The sequence below is a fragment of the Lupinus angustifolius genome, chromosome LG13 (genome assembly GCF_001865875.1).
Source record: "Lupinus angustifolius cultivar Tanjil chromosome LG13, LupAngTanjil_v1.0, whole genome shotgun sequence".
In the NCBI taxonomy this organism is placed as follows: Eukaryota; Viridiplantae; Streptophyta; class Magnoliopsida; order Fabales; family Fabaceae; genus Lupinus; species Lupinus angustifolius.
Genome location: NC_032021.1, coordinates 16,959,280 through 16,975,629, shown reverse-complemented (window position 1 = coordinate 16,975,629; position 16,350 = coordinate 16,959,280). Strand labels below are relative to the sequence as shown.

At 29.2% G+C, this 16,350-nt stretch overlaps 2 protein-coding genes across 3 annotated transcripts; both read right to left on the bottom strand.

Moving 5' to 3' along the window:
• On the bottom strand, window positions 2,313-6,144 carry LOC109325404 (GDSL esterase/lipase CPRD49-like). 2 transcript variants are annotated; one of them, XM_019557754.1, is made up of 6 exons: window positions 5,806-6,144; window positions 4,778-4,855; window positions 3,945-4,085; window positions 3,722-3,795; window positions 2,802-2,951; window positions 2,313-2,685 (listed from the first exon to the last, which is right to left on the bottom strand). In XM_019557754.1, the coding sequence occupies exons 1-6, from the start codon at window positions 6,115-6,117 to the stop codon at window positions 2,478-2,480; spliced, it is 963 nt and encodes a 320-aa protein (XP_019413299.1). In that variant the 5' UTR covers window positions 6,118-6,144; the 3' UTR covers window positions 2,313-2,477. The 2 variants fall into 2 exon arrangements, with proteins under 2 accessions (XP_019413299.1, XP_019413300.1); XM_019557755.1 differs by lacking the exon at window positions 2,802-2,951.
• On the bottom strand, window positions 9,749-13,760 carry LOC109363646 (GDSL esterase/lipase CPRD49-like). Its single transcript, XM_019609901.1, has 6 exons — window positions 13,418-13,760; window positions 11,829-11,906; window positions 11,195-11,335; window positions 10,972-11,045; window positions 10,140-10,289; window positions 9,749-9,944 (listed from the first exon to the last, which is right to left on the bottom strand). The coding sequence occupies exons 1-6, from the start codon at window positions 13,727-13,729 to the stop codon at window positions 9,749-9,751; spliced, it is 951 nt and encodes a 316-aa protein (XP_019465446.1). The 5' UTR covers window positions 13,730-13,760.

The window sequence follows — 16,350 nt, the reverse complement described above, 5'->3', positions numbered from 1 at the left end:
AATCGAGTCGAACCAGATTTCAGCTCGGTTCAGCTCGATAAGGATTGGTTCGACTCGAAACTCGACTCGAGTTCGATACGAGTTATTTTTTTAGTTCGAGTTCGATTCAGATAAAGTTCGTGAACTGTTCGGCTCAGTTCAATTGGTTCATTTGGACAACTTAAATAATTAATTAATTTTTAAAAAAAATACTATAAATTTTTTTATACGTATAAATATGACCATCTGTATATATATAATAACAATAAATATAAAAAATAATGTATGAGTCATAATAAACATATAAATTAGTTTTTATTTACACATATATATCGAGCTAGCTCATGAACTTAACGAGACAAACTTTATCCAACTCGAGTTTGGTTCGTTAAATTAACGAGCTCAATTTTCAGCTCAAATTTAGCTCATTTGGTTCATGAACCAAGTTTATCGAGCTAAATAACGAATCGAATTTCAAACGAATACCGAGTTGGTTCGGTTCATTGTCGACCCTAGTTATTGGGGTATGAGAAGAGTGGAGAGCCACAAGTGAGACATCACGTATTAAACCAAAACCTTAAGGCATTAGTTCTATGGTCTTTTCCTACTTATAAATTTTTTCACTTCTCCCTACATATCCAATATGGGACGTCACACTTGAATAAACCCAACATTTTCATATAGTGTATCGATAAAAAGATCAATACATTCAAAGGAGTCAAACTTCAAATTTGGAATATACTTTAGTTGATATGACATTTCCTTTATTAGTTGACTTATATGAAATAATGAAAATATTTTTTAAATCTATGATTCAATTCAATCTGAGTGGTTCCCGAATTTCTACAATCGCAAACAAAACCGATCTTAAACAAATAGTTCAAAAAACAACTTAATGACAAATCTGAATCACATTTTCAATTTGGTTCAGTCTCACTTTTCATTTTATGGTTTAAATCAGAATTATTTACATTCATAAGTATCATACCTAACCGATATTAGTCTATCTCCATAAGGGAAGAGGATACCTAGACAAGGACCTTATAAGGAAAATGTTTCTCACAGTCTTGAAAATAAATAATAAATCCTCTAAACCAATTAGTCTAGAAATCTTCCTAAATACAAACAGATCACTCAATCCGGGACATTTTATAGTTTATCAAAAACTTATAACCATGTAAAACTTTATCACAAAAGTTTCAACAAAATTACATTTTTTATTTGTAAATCTAATTGTAAGGAAATTTTGGCTACATTTCCCTAACTTCTCCAAAATAATAAAATGCTTGTTAGTTGACAACCAATAAGTATAAGTTCATTCATCCATTAAGGAGGGAAGTTGTATGAAAAATAACAAAAACTTAAAATAAAATGACACTTATATCCATATTAATTTTATTGAAATTATAATTTTACCTTTAAAACCCAAATAAAAAAGAATTATATTTTCATTACTAAAAAAAGTGTCATAAGGCACGTTAGTTTAGAAGATGATGAAACCTAGATAGCAATTGGTAAAAAGTACAATTAAAATTTGACAACCTATCTTTCTTTAAGATGGTGAAACCTAGATAGCAATTGGCAAAGAGTGCAACTAAAATTTGAAACCCTTTTTTATCATAGATTAAATTATCTATATATCAAATTATCAATTTTTATGTTAAGCATATCTCCAAGGTAAAAGTTGTTGGAACATATTCAATCATCGACTGTTTTATTATTATTGGAGTATAAGAAAAGTGGAAAGTTATAAGTAAGACATACGTCTTGAGCCAAAACTCTAAGATAATTTTATAGGTTTTTTTCCATTTATAAATATTTCATTTTTTCCCCTCATATACAATGTGAGACACTTGAACAAACCTAACAATTTCTCATCAAGTGTGTGCACCACATACTTACTAGTCCACTCCCCTTAAGGTGTCAGCCAAACCATCAGATTGGATATTACTTGTTTGACGAAAACGCGATTAGGAAATTTTATTATTACCGGACTATGAGAAGAGTTAAGAGTCATAAGTGATACATCATATCTTAAACTAAAACCTTAAAATATTAGTTTCATTATCATTTTCCACTTAATAAACTCTTTTATTTCTCTCAAACTTTACATTTTTTTTTATTCCCACAGGTATCCTCACACAGGAGGCAATCCTGTCCGAGCCAGGAACATTCACAGGTATGTGGGGCTAACTCTCCCAACAAGCATTTTTCCATCCACAAGACTCGAACTCGGGTTCTTACTTAAGGGGAATCAAGTATGTACCACTTGAATCAATGTCAATTTATCTCAAACTTTACATTTGAATAAACTCAACAAAGCTAAATGTAAGCACAAATATAGTCACACATTGACACCACTCACAAAGTGAAAAACAAGGGAGAAATTAATTACTGAAAATACTTGAAACAAGCATACCATATTTATTTAGGCACAATACTAAATGTTTAATGAAATTGGCATGCATCAAGTTTTAAAAATGCACAAAAGTTTAGTCTCAATCCCATTCTACACCTGGTGGGAAACGAGAGCTGGGTTCATCAGTAGGCTCTCCACCAGGACCAGTAGGAGGAGTATAATATTCTTCAAACTCAATGGGCATGTCTCTCCAATGCAAACTTGGTTCCCAATCTGCTTCTCTAAGAACCTTCAATATCTCCCTTGAAACTACTTTGCTTCCCTCATCCGAAAAATGAATTCCATCACTATAAGAAATAAGCAAAACACTTAATCACATTAAGGAATTGTTGATTACTTTATAAACCTTAAAAATAAGGATCAAATTCAAATTGGGTTATTTTCCATATGATATCATACTTACATGAAAGAAACATCTTTCCAATCCTCCCTTTCTTGAATTGCTGACCATAAGTCAACAGCCTTTATATTCAACTCCTGACTCACCTCCAAACCTGCTTCTGAATATATTCGATGGGATTCATTTGTCTTTGGTCGTTGATCAGGAGGATAACTGGTTCAAATTTAACAACTTATAGATTAAAATGTAAATCTAAATAATCAATAAATTAACATGTTTAGGGTTGTTTCTAGTATCCTTTGAACTTATCATAAGCTAGTTTCTAGGTTTTAAGATGATGTCACTCAATTATTATTTATCAGCCTCACTATTACTCTTAAGCTGAAGTCTAAAGAACAATATGTCACATGTATTTGAGTGCATTTTTTTATATGTATTCCAAACTAAGAGTGCTGAAGTCTAAAGAACAATATGTCACATGTATTTGAGTGCATTTTTTTATATGTATTCCAAACTAAGAGTTCGTGTCATAGTACATTATGACACATTAATGTAGATATCTATAAGTGTTATGCTATTATATTTATTTTCAAATTGCAATTTCCATTAATATTATGTTTGAGTGTAATATATATACATAATGTTAGTGTAAAGATTTGTATATAGTAACTATATCATCTAGCATTAATTTGAATTATTTTTTGAAGAGTCGATGATAATTAAATATAAATGGTGGATAATATAATAATAGAGTATAAAACTCATAGGCTTACACTGTATATATATTTTTCTCATTATATTTGAAGTTATAGTAATTATAATAATTGTAGAAAACTATACCCAACTGATTGATTACTGAGACTCTCATAACTATAACATTACACCTATGATTACAATTATGCAACACAATTTAAACTATGCTCTAAACCTTTTCTTTCTATGAAATTATATTGATCAAATAGCAAAAGAATTTCAATCTAAACCTGTCTCCAAAGATTTGATCCTCATTGATGGGAGGAGTACTGAGAAATATAACCCGAGTCTTCTCTGAAAGACTCTGAAAATCATTTGAATTTGTGTCAAATTTTGCAGTGTGATAAATATAATTTACAAAAAGTTTAGAAAAGTTGGTAAGCATAGATGAGTGATTTAATTCACATGATAATGGAATATAAAAAAGTGTTAGAGTCTAATGTGAAAGTTTACCTGAAGATGGATAACAATCTTTTTCATGTTTTCTTTGTATTCTTCGAGAGGTACATGAGGACCATTTCCACCTGGTCGTGGATTAGTTGCATCATTACCACCAAAATATACAATCACTAATGATGGTTGTTGAGTTGCATTCTGAGTTAAATAAAATCAAAGAGCAAAAATAATTAGTCTTTATATGTCAATTTGATCAAAAATCAAGTAATCATATTTCCGAAAGCTTTAAAAATTAAACTTTATGTACATTCAACAAATTGAGTTAATTAAGAGATTCATTATTGTACATTTTATTTTGTGAAAATCAGAATAATTTAAATTGTTAGATCTAGTTCAAGATATGGTGTGCAAGATAGATTTGAAACCTAGATTTGTAGCATATATAATCAATTTGCTAATTCTGTCGTGAGGTTGATTAATATCTTTGAAATTGTGGGATAGACATGAATTTGTAGGGTAGTGTTGAGGATACATGTGATGTAAGGGACAACATGTTCGACCACGTTTATAAAAATATTATGTCCGATATGTTTGGAACTATGTGAGAGAGTGTTGGAAACAAATGTGTATGACAAAAAAATAAAGACCCTAGCACATGGGAAGCACATCAACAAAAGTATATATATGACAATGATTAGTTGTCCCATAATTCTCTCACTATTTATGTTTCGACTATTCAAATATTAACATATGGAAAATGATATATAATTTTGTTTCATACTTTAATATCTTCACTCATATTCACATTTCTCTCTTTCATTGTCAACATTCGAATAATCGGGATAGAAATAAAAACATGATCGAGACAACTAATCTCCATTCTTATATACCTTTGGAAAAACTCTGTCCAGAATCTGTAGAGCATTCCTCGAATTCCATCCAGCATATCCACGCATAATTAGATCCACCTATGCCAAGTCAATGTTTGAATGTCATTAGTAACTCATTCATTCTCCATCATATTACACAATAAATTACTTGACATAATTATCTCTTCACCTTATTAAAGTTAATATTAATTCTTATTGAATTTGCTTATTAGCACCTTTAAATAATTTTTGGACAATCATATTTGTTTTTTCAAGATTATTCTTCATTAATGGGACTCTTTTATATTCTATTTCCACTCAATTAATTATCATTTATCTTTTCAATTAATCACAATATATTCAAATAACAAAAGAAATTAATATATATACAATTTTTAAAAAAATAATCATATAAAAAGATCAAAACTTTAACATTAAAAGATTCTGAAGAAAAATACCACCACAAAGTTTGACATAAATTCCAATTTCAAAGGAAGAAAACATAGAGAACTACTTAATATTCCTTTAAAGAATTTCTCACTTCAAAGGTTAGTGACATAAATTAAAGAATATTACATGTTACATAAAATAACTTATTCCTTTTACATTCAAGAATATTACTTATAATTAATTGGAAAAAATTATTTAAGTTAAAACTGTTATTCTTAAATATTTTTCTAACCAATCATTTCGCCTAGCACATGCAGTGACACGAAGGAGTGAGACAGCAGAGGTAAACCATGTCACTTAAGCTATTTTTCATGTCCTTTTAACTTTAGACCGTGATGTAAATATAGGTAGCTAAAAGAGAATTAACAAACCATAAATGTATCGAATCATCTTGTCGAATACATGCTATATACACTTACTTCCCAATATGTAACATCTACATAATCATATCATACCAAGTAAAATGTTACTTTTGATCAATAATTAACAAATATTTTTTAGTCCATAACAACGGAAAATAAGTTGGATTTTGACTCTGGTGGAGTTTTACTTCCCAATCACTTTTTCATAAGAAACCATAATTATGGGGAAAAAATTACCTGGCGTGCATACAAGTGAGCAAGAGTAGCTCCCCAACCTTCAAAATAACTATACTCAACAATGGAAGAACCAAACAACACAAACGTAGGCCTTAAAGAAGGAGATTCAATAGGAGATGAAGGAACTGATGCTTCTCCTTCTTGTGCTTGTGCTTGGATACAAAAAGAAGCTTTCTTCTTTTGAGGCACTATCTTATTCAAATAATGATCATTTTTATGGAACACAACTTTGTTATTTGGAGAGTTAATTGGTTTGGTTCTTCTTGGGATGAGCAATGATGTAGGCAATGTGGTTTTTGTTAAAGTAGACATGGCTAGCAATGATCGACATAACTTCAACCATTACCTCATATATATATATATATATATATATATATATATATATATAGATGAGTGTAAAATGACACTGAAATTGTAAAAATTTATACACATGCACTTCATCATTCACTGTTCATTTGGATTACCTTTTTTGAAAAGTCAACAATAATAAAAAATCAATGATAATAATACAATAACAGTATATAAAACTCATACACTGTCAATACATACATCTTCTTCTATTCATTTTCATTGCAATTTCCACACCAGTCATTTGAGTGGTGGAGATTGGAAAATTAAACACACCCTACCAGTCATATAGTTACTTTTATTTGACTGTAGATTTCAACTTAAGTCAAAATTAGATATTTTCTATTTTCAAAAAAATAAAAGAAAGATAATAATTATAAAAAAAATTTGCTCCCCTCAATTATTTTCCCAAGTAGAAAGTATCTAATTTTTTAGAAGCAGAAGATATATTAAAGTGGTACAAGAGATGTGTCTTCCAAATGCATAAGGAAAAACAATCAAGAACGTTTTATGCTATAAAGTAGTTGAATACATGACCAAGGATAAATTTATCAATAAGTACATATAAAAGAGTATGGATCAATACTAGAACAAAACCATGTTGCAAGATCTAATAGAATAAAATTCATAATGTAAATTTAACTAGCCTCCTTTCCTAAGAAGATTGTAGCATTTCTCATTAGTGAAATAGAGAACAAGATTATGAATTATAACATTCTCCACAACTTTATCCCTTTTCCACTTTTGCAAAGCTAATCATGAATGACATTTTTGTTTATTATATATCATCATTTTACTAAATTCAATTATTCTGGCCTCAAAATTAACTTCTCTAAAAGACAACTCCTAGTGCTTTTGGACAGTGTTGTGCGAAAAGTTTGAGACATGATGACTACAAAATTCTAGTATCATAATTGGTTAGGTACTAATAATCTTAAGTCTAAGTTTAGAAGGCTTTATAATCTCACTTTGTCCAAGGACACTCTCATTAATGACTTAGGAATATGGACTAAGGGGAAAGACAAAAAATTTCATGAGAACATGAATCAATTACTAATATTTTGCAAGACATTCAATAATGTTTTCTACATTACAATACTCATGATCGATAGGCGTGAAGTCGTGATAAATCTAACATTTATTCTGCCAAATCAGCTTGCATGCTTCGTCAACATGATGAGCACACTCACAACCATCTTAATCTCTTATGGGAATTCAAACCTCCTTTAAAGGTTTCTACTTTTGCTTGGCGTCTTTTCCAAAATAGATTGCCCACTTTGGAAGCTTTACTTAGAAGGGGCATTACCCATCCTCTAGGGAAGGTTACCTATGCAGTATTTGTAATGAACATTTTGAGACTTATTGCCATCTTTTCTTTATTTTCATGTTCACATACTTAGTCTGACAATCGATTTATAGTTGGCTGGATTTTAACATCGCTTTATCTCCTGACCCAATAACTCAATTTCTCATGCATTTGGGCTTGTCATTTTACAAGTAAAGTCGGAAAATTCTGAAGTATCATTTGGCTTGCAATAACGTGATTTATTTGTCTAGCGCGGAACGATGTCATCTTCAAATCAATCAACACATCAACTCAGATTCAATGAAGGTAGTTTATTGGCTGTGGATTAATATAAATGTGTTTAATAGCTTACTCTAGTTGGGTTTCAAACCCTCTTGTGATTGTCTTACTCAATTATGTTGATTTTCTTGCTCTTAAATTTCTTTTGAAAATATAGTAACTCTAACTCAATTTTAATAATATTACTTTTTTCCAAAAAAATATTAATTCAACCATCACTTAATTTAAACTCACAAAGGATCCTATTGGTGTAAGACGAATATTGTTCTTTTTGTTTTATAGTCTCATTATTTAATGATCAAACTTTGAACATAATTCATACAATATTCTTTTTTTTTGTAAGTTTTCCCTTTGTACAAGAACTGTTATTAAATTTTTATTCAGCATGTTAGTACCATGGTTTTTATGACCCATTTTAAGGAAAGGTTCTCAACGTTAGATTGGTTAATTTATTGGAAATAATGTTCTCATATATGTAGTAAGATTTCAGATTCAATTAGTCAGAATAAAGTATATATTCCTTCAATCATTGTTGTGTCACCTTTAAAGACCAACATTGTGTTTTGCTTGTATATTAGTGTTTTAGAATTTGAAATAAAACAAAAATTAAAACTTGCTTACTTTTTTTCCTCTAAAAGATAGGGTGAATTTTGTCCCTGGAGTTTCTATAATATATATGTCTTATGTTGAACATGTTTAGTAAAATTAGGTGACCTAAAAATAACCAAATGATATTGTAAAGGTTATAATTCATGGAACCATATAACATAAGTCTCTTATAGTGACTTCTTAAATTAGGGTTTATCCATAGTTGGGGTATCTCTGGCTGCCCCAATTTTTTTGCTCTTTTGCACGTAGTAAAGATAAATTGCTTTATCTTATTCTATTTAATTGAATTAATTTTACTTGGATTTCTAACCTTTATGGTTGTCTTCCCTATATATTTTGATTCTCCTTTATCTTGTTTTCTCTCTTTTCAATATTAGGGATGGCAAAAAAATCGACCAGTGGGTACCCGTGGAAGTACCTGCAATGAATATCTATAATAATAACTCATGAGTGGGATCGAGTTTTATAATACCCGCCTCGTCGATACCCGCAAATTAATAAATTAAATTTTTATATATATTATAGTTTTTTATTATTATTTTAAAATTATATATCATATATTTTATTATCATTTTATAATAAATTACACCTATTTGACTATGATTATAAAATTATCATATAAATATCATATTATTCTTGTAATAATTATTTTATATATTGATTATTATAAAGTATATAAATATATAATTAAAATTAAAAACTGGTTGAGTACTCGCAAATACACACTATTCACAAATATTGTGAATTTAGGAACGTGAAAACATTACTCGCACCCATTGCCATCTCTATTCAACACATTGAAACCATTATTTAAGTTTAATAAAATTTTGTCTTTTGCCCATTAAAAAACGATAACATCCTTGAAGAAAACCATGAAATTAGTTTAATTTGTAAAGCTAAATTTACCACTTATCTCTACTTCTATCCTTCCTTTAAAAAATTTAAGTTGTGCAAGAAACTATAAAAAAAAATTGATAAGCAAAGAATTTAATAAATAGGTATAAGGAGTGATAACCTAAATACAAACCAATACTCAGATTGGATATTACTTGTTTGACGAGACCGTGATTAGGAAATTTTATTGTTACCGGATTATGGGAATAGTTGAGAGTCACAAGTAACACATCATATCTTAAACTAAAACCTTAAGACATTAATTTTATTGTCATTTTCCACTTAATAAACTCTTTTACATTTGAATAAACTCAACAAAGCTAAATGAAAGCACAAATATAGTCACACATTGACACCACTCACAAAGTGAAAAACAAGGGAGAAATTAATTACTGAAAATACTTGAAACAAGCATACCATATTTATTTAGGCACAATACTAAATGTTTAATGAAATTGGCATGCATCAAGTTTTAAAAATGCACAAAAGTTTAGTCTCAATCCCATTCTACACCTGGAGGGAAACGAGAGTTTGTTCATCAGTAGGCTCTCCACCAGGACCAGTTGGAAGAGTATAATATTCTTCAAACTCAATGGGCATATCTCTCCAATGCAAACTTGGTTTCCAATCTGCTTCTCTAAGAACCTTCAATATCTCCCTTGAGACTACTTTGCTTCCCTCGTTAGTAAAATGAATTCCATCACTATAAGAAATAAGCAAAACACTTAATCACATTAAGGAATTGTTAATTACTTGATAAATCTTAAAAATAAAGTCTTTCAATATACCTTTGAATTGTCCCAATGTGAACAGTTTTTACTACTATTATATTATTTTATATTTTGTTTTAAGGGTCAAATTCAAATTGGGTTATTTTCCAGTATGATATCATACTTACCTGAAAGAAACATCTTTCCAATCCTCCCTTTCTTGAATTGCTGACCATAAGTCAATAGCCTTTATATTCAACTCCCGACTCACCTCCAAACCTGCTTCTGAATATATTCGATGGGATTCATTTGTCATTGGTCGCTGATGAGGAGGATATCTGGTTCAAATTTAACAACTTATAGATTAAAATGTAAATCTAAATAATTAATAAATTAACATGTTTAGGGTTGTTTCTAGTATCCTTTGAACTTATCATATACTAGTTTCTAGGTTTTAAGATGATGTCACTCAATTTTATTACTTATCAGCCTCACTATTACTCTTAAGCTGAAGTCTAAAGAACGATATGTCACATGCATTTGAGTGCATTTTTTTATATGTATTCCAAACTAAGAGTTCGTGTCATAGTACATTATGACACATTAATGTAGATATCTATCTATAGTGTTATGCTATTATATGTATTTTCAAATTGCAATTTTGATTAAATTATGTTTGAGTGTAATATATATATTGTTAATATAAAGATTTATATATATTTACTATATCATCTAATATTCGTTTGAATTATTTTTTGAAGAGTCAATGATAATTAAATATAATAATGTATAATATAATAATAGCGTATAAAATTCATAGACTGTCACTGCATATATTTTTTTCTCATTATATTTTAAGTTATAGTATTTATAATAATTGTACAAAACTATGGTGAGACTCTCATATCAATAACATTACACCTATGATTACAATTATGCAACACAATTTAAACTATGCTCTAAACCTTTTCTTTCTATGAAATTATATTGATCAAATAGCAAAAGAATTTCAATCTAAACCTGTCTCCAAAGATTTGATCCTCATTGATGGGAGGAGTACTGAGAAATATAACCCGAGTCTTCTCTGAAAGACTCTGAAAATCATTTGAATTTGTGTCAAATTTTGCAGTGTGATAAATATAATTTACAAAAAGTTTAGAAAAGTTGGTAAGCATAGATGAGTGATTTAATTCACATGATAATGGAATATAAAAAAGTGTTAGAGTCTAATGTGAAAGTTTACCTGAAGATGGATAACAATCTTTTTCATGTTTTCTTTGTATTCTTCGAGAGGTACATGAGGACCATTTCCACCTGGTCGTGGATTAGTTGCATCATTACCACCAAAATATACAATCACTAATGATGGTTGTTGAGTTGCATTCTGAGTTAAATAAAATCAAAGAGCAAAAATAATTAGTCTTTATATGTCAATTTGATCAAAAATCAAAGTAATCATATTTCCGAAAGCTTTAAAAATTAAACTTTATATATATTCAACAAATTGAGTTAATTAAGAAATTCATTATTGTACATTTTATTTTGTGAAAATCAGAATAATCTAACTTGTTAGATCTAGTTCAAGATATGAGAGAGAGTGTTGGAAACAAATGTGTACGACAAAAAAGTAAAGACCCTAGCACATGGGAAGCACATCAACAAAAGTATATATACGATAATGATTAGTTGTCCCATAATTCACTATTTATGTTTCGACTATTCAAATGTCGACATATGGAAAATGATATATAATTTTGTTTCATACTTTAATATCTTCACTCATATTCATGTTTCTCTCTTTCATTTGTCAACATTTGAATAATCGGGATAGAAATAAGAATGTGCTTACGAGACAACTAATCTCCATTCTTATATACCTTTGGGAAAACACTATCCAGAACCCGTAGAGCATTCCTCGAATTCCATCCAGCATATCCACGCAGAATTAGATCCACCTATGCCAAGTCAATGTTTGAATGTCATTAGTAACTCATTCATTATCTATCGTATTACACAATAAATTACTAGACAAAATTATATCTTCACCTTATTAAAGTTAGTATTAATTCTTATTGAATTTGCTCATTAGCACCTTTAAATAATTTTTGGACAATCATATTTGTTTTTTCAAGATTATTCTTCATTAATGAGACTCTTTTATTTTCTATTTTCACTCAATTATTTATCATTTATCTTTTAAATTAATCACAATATATTTAAATAACAAAATAAATTAATATATATACAGAATTTTTAAAAATAATCATATAAAAAGACCAAAACTTTAACATTAAAAGATTCTTAAGAAAAATACCACCACAAAGTTTGACATAAATTCCTATTTCAAAGGAAGAAAACATAGAGAACTACTTAATATTCCTTTAAAGAATTTCTCACTTCAAAGGTTAGTGACATAAATTAAAAAATGATTAAAGAATATTACATGTTACATAAAATAACTTATTCCTTTTTTTTATTTTTTTTCAAGTGTATTCATTGGAATATTACATGTTACATAAAATAACTTATTCCTTTTACATAAAAGAATATTACTTGTAATTGATTGGAAAAAATTATTTAAGCTAAAAATTTTATTCTTAAATATTTTTCTAACCAATCAGTTTGCCTTGCACATTGAGTGGCACGAAGGAGTGAGACAGTAGATGTAGACCCTATCACATAAGCTATTTTTCTTGTCCTTTTAACTTTAGACCGTAATGTAAATACATGTAGCTAAAAAAGAATTAACAAACTATAAATATATCGAATCATCTTGTTGTTAAGGTTCCATGTATTTAAACTAGAGTAAATTACACTGACACCCCCTGAGTTTTAGTGAAATTACACAAACTACCCCTCACTTTTCTACACCTATACAAACCTCTCATAGTTTTTTTACTTTTATTACAAATCAATGTATCTTTATTATTTTTGGTTACAAAATGCATCAACAATTCTAAAGAAATATTGTTTAAATCGCTCTTATAATATAGTGTAATGAATCAAAAATAATAAAGAAATATTGACTCATATATTATTTGCACTTATCTCCACAATATAATCATGTTTTGTTTAACTTAATTGCGTTTATCACATTTTTTGTTTAAAATATTACACTTGTTTCTTATGCATGGGTGGTCAGTGTAATGAAAGTATAAAAATTAGGGGATGTTTGTGTAGGTGTAAAAAAGTGAAGGGTAGCTTGTGTAATTTCACTAAAACTCATGGGTATCAATGTAATTTACTCTTTAAACTAAGAACAATGTACGCTATATACACTTACTTCCCAACATGTAACATCTACATAATCATATTGGACCAAGTAAAATGTTACTTTTGACCAATAATTAACGAATATTTTTTAGTCCATAACAACGAAAAATAAGTTGGATTTTGACTCTGATAGAGTTCTTACTTCCCAACCACTCTTTCATAAGAAACCATAATAATTGGAAAAAAAAATTACCTGGCGTGCATACAAGTGAGCAAGAGTAGCTCCCCAACCTTCATGATAACTGAACTGAACAATAGAAGAACCAAACAACACAAACTTAGGTCTCACAGTAGGATATATAATAGGAGATGAAGGAATGGATGGTTCTACTTGTTGTGCTTGTGCTTGGATACAAAAAGAAGCTTTCTTCTTTTGAGTCACTATCCTATTCAAATAATGATCATTTTTATGGAACACAACTTTGTTATTTGGAGAGTTAATTGGTTTGGTTCTTCTTGGGATGAGTAATGATGAAGGCAATAAGGTTGAGGTTAGAATAGACATGGCTAGTTATGATTTGACTAAACTTCAACCATTACCTCATATATATATATAGATGAGTGTAAAATGTATACATTGACAATGTAAAAATTTATACACATGCACTTTATCATCCACCGTTCATTTGGATTACCTTTTTTGAAAAGTCAACAATAATAAAAAATCAATAGTAATGATACAATGACAATGTATAAAACTCATACGCGATTAGTACATACATCTTTTTCTCTATATAGATTCATTTTCATTGCAATTTCCACACTAGTCATTTGAGTGGTGGAGATTGAAAAATTAAACACAGCCTACCTGTCATATAGTTACTTTTATTTGACTGTAGATTTCAACTTAAGTCAAAATTAGATATTTTCTATTTTCAAAAAAATAAAAGAAAGATAATAATTATAAAAAAATTTGCTCCCCTCAATTATTTTCCCAAGTAGAAAGTATCTAATTTTTTAGAAGCAAAAGATATATTAAAGTGGTACAAGAGGTGTGTCTTCCAAATACAAAAGGAAAAACAATCAAGAACGTTTTATGCTACAAAGTTGTTGAATACATGACCAAGGATAAATACACCAATAAGTAAATATAAAAGAGTATGGACCAATACTAGAACAAAACCATGTTCCAGGATCTAATAAAATAAAATTTATAATGTAAAGTTAACTAGCCTCCTTTCCTAAGAAGATTGTAGCATTTCTCATTAGTGAAATAGAGAATAAGATTATGAATTATAACATTCTCCACAACTTTATCCTTTTTCCAATTTTACAAAGCTAATCATGAATAACATTTTTTTTATTTTATATCATTTTACTAAATTCAATTATTCTGGCCTCAAAAGTTTGAGACATGATGGCTACAAAATTCTAGCATCATAATTGGTTAGGTACTAATAATCTTAAGTCTAAGTTTAGAAGGCTTTATAATCTCACTTTGTCCAAGGACACTCTCATTAATGACTTAGGAATATGGACGAAGGGGAAATGGGAGTGCATCCTAACTTAGAGAAGACAACTTTTTTCATGAGAACATGAATCAATTACTAATATTTTGCAAGACATTCAATAATGTTTTCTACATTATAATACTCATGATCTATACGGGTGGAGTCGCGATAAATCTAACATTTATTCTGCCAAATCAGCTTGCATGCTTCATCAACATGATGAGCACACTCACAACCATCTTAATCTCTTATGAGAATTCAAACCTCCTTTAAAGGTTTCTACTTTTGTTTGGCATCTTTTCCAAAATAGACTACCCACTTTGGAAGCTTTACTTAGAAGGGGCATTACCCCTCCTCCAGGGAAGGTTAGTTATGCAGTCTTTGTAATGAACACTTTAAGACTTATTGCCATCTTTTCTTTATTTTCAGGTTCACATACTTAGTCTGACAATTGATTTATAGTTGGCTGGATTTTAACATCGTTTTATCTCCTGACTCAATAACTCAATTTCTCATGCATTTGGGCTTGTCATTTTACAAGAAAAGTCGGAAAATTCTGAAGTATCATTTGGCTTGCAATAACGTGATTTATTTGTCTAGCGCGGAACGATGTCATCTTCAAGTCAATCAACACATCAACTCAGATTCAATGAAGGTAGTTTATTGGCTGTGGATTAATATAAATGTGGTTAATAGCTTACTCTAGTTGGGTTTCAAACCCTCTTGTGATTGTCTTACTCAATTATGTTGATTTTCTTGCTCTTAAATTTCTTTTGAAAATATAGTAACTCTAACTCAATTTTAATAATATTACTTTTTTCCAAAAAAATATTAATTCAACCATCACTTAATTTAAACTCACAAAGGATCCTATTGGTGTAAGACGAATATTGTTCTTTTTGTTTTATAGTCTCATTATTTAATGATCAAACTTTGAACATAATTGATACAATATTCTTTTTTTTTTGTAAGTTTTCCCTTTGTACAAGAACTGTTATTAAATTTTTATTCAGCATGTTAGTACCATGGTTTTTATGACCCATTTTAAGGATAGGTTCTCAACGTTAGATTGGTTAATTTATTGGAAATAATGTTCTCATATATGTAGTAAGATTTCAGATTCAATTAGTCAGAATAAAGTATATATTCCTTCAATCATTGTTGTGTCACCTTTAAAGACCAACATTGTGTTTTGCTTGTATATTAGTGTTTTAGAATTTGAAATAAAACAAAAATTAAAACTTGCTTACTTTTTTTCCTCTAAAAGATAGGGTGAATTTTGTCCCTGGAGTTTCTATAATATATATGTCTTATGTTGAACATGTTTAGTAAAATTAGGTGACCTAAAAATAACCAAATGATATTGTAAAGGTTATAATTCATGGAACCATATAACATAAGTCTCTTATAGTGACTTCTTAAATTAGGGTTTATCCATAGTTGGGGTATCTCTGGCTGCCCCAATTTTTTTGCTCTTTTGCACGTAGTAAAGATAAATTGCTTTATCTTATTCTATTTAATTGAATTAATTTTACTTGGATTTCTAACCTTTATGGTTGTCTTCCCTATATATCTTGATTCTCTTTTATCTTGTTTTTTCTCTTTTCAATACTAGGGATGGCAAAAAATTCGAGCAGTGTACCCGTGGAAATACCCGCAATGAGTATCTATAATA

Bases quoted from the DNA above. Each gene is read 5' to 3' on its own strand.
- LOC109325404 (XM_019557754.1), bottom strand. From the start codon at position 6,117: ATGTCTACTTTAACAAAAACCACATTGCCTACATCATTGCTCATCCCA. The intron at 4,086-4,777 runs GTATATAAGAAT...TATTTAACTCAG, and splicing joins TGGACAGAGTTTTTCCAAAG to AATGCAACTCAACAACCATC. The intron at 2,686-2,801 runs GTAAGTATGATA...TATTTCTTATAG, and splicing joins TGGAAAGATGTTTCTTTCAT to TGATGGAATTCATTTTTCGG.
- LOC109363646 (XM_019609901.1), bottom strand. From the start codon at position 13,729: ATGTCTATTCTAACCTCAACCTTATTGCCTTCATCATTACTCATCCCA. The intron at 11,336-11,828 runs GTATATAAGAAT...TATTTAACTCAG, and splicing joins TGGATAGTGTTTTCCCAAAG to AATGCAACTCAACAACCATC. The intron at 10,290-10,971 runs GTTTAGATTGAA...AATTTGAACCAG, and splicing joins GATCAAATCTTTGGAGACAG to ATATCCTCCTCATCAGCGAC.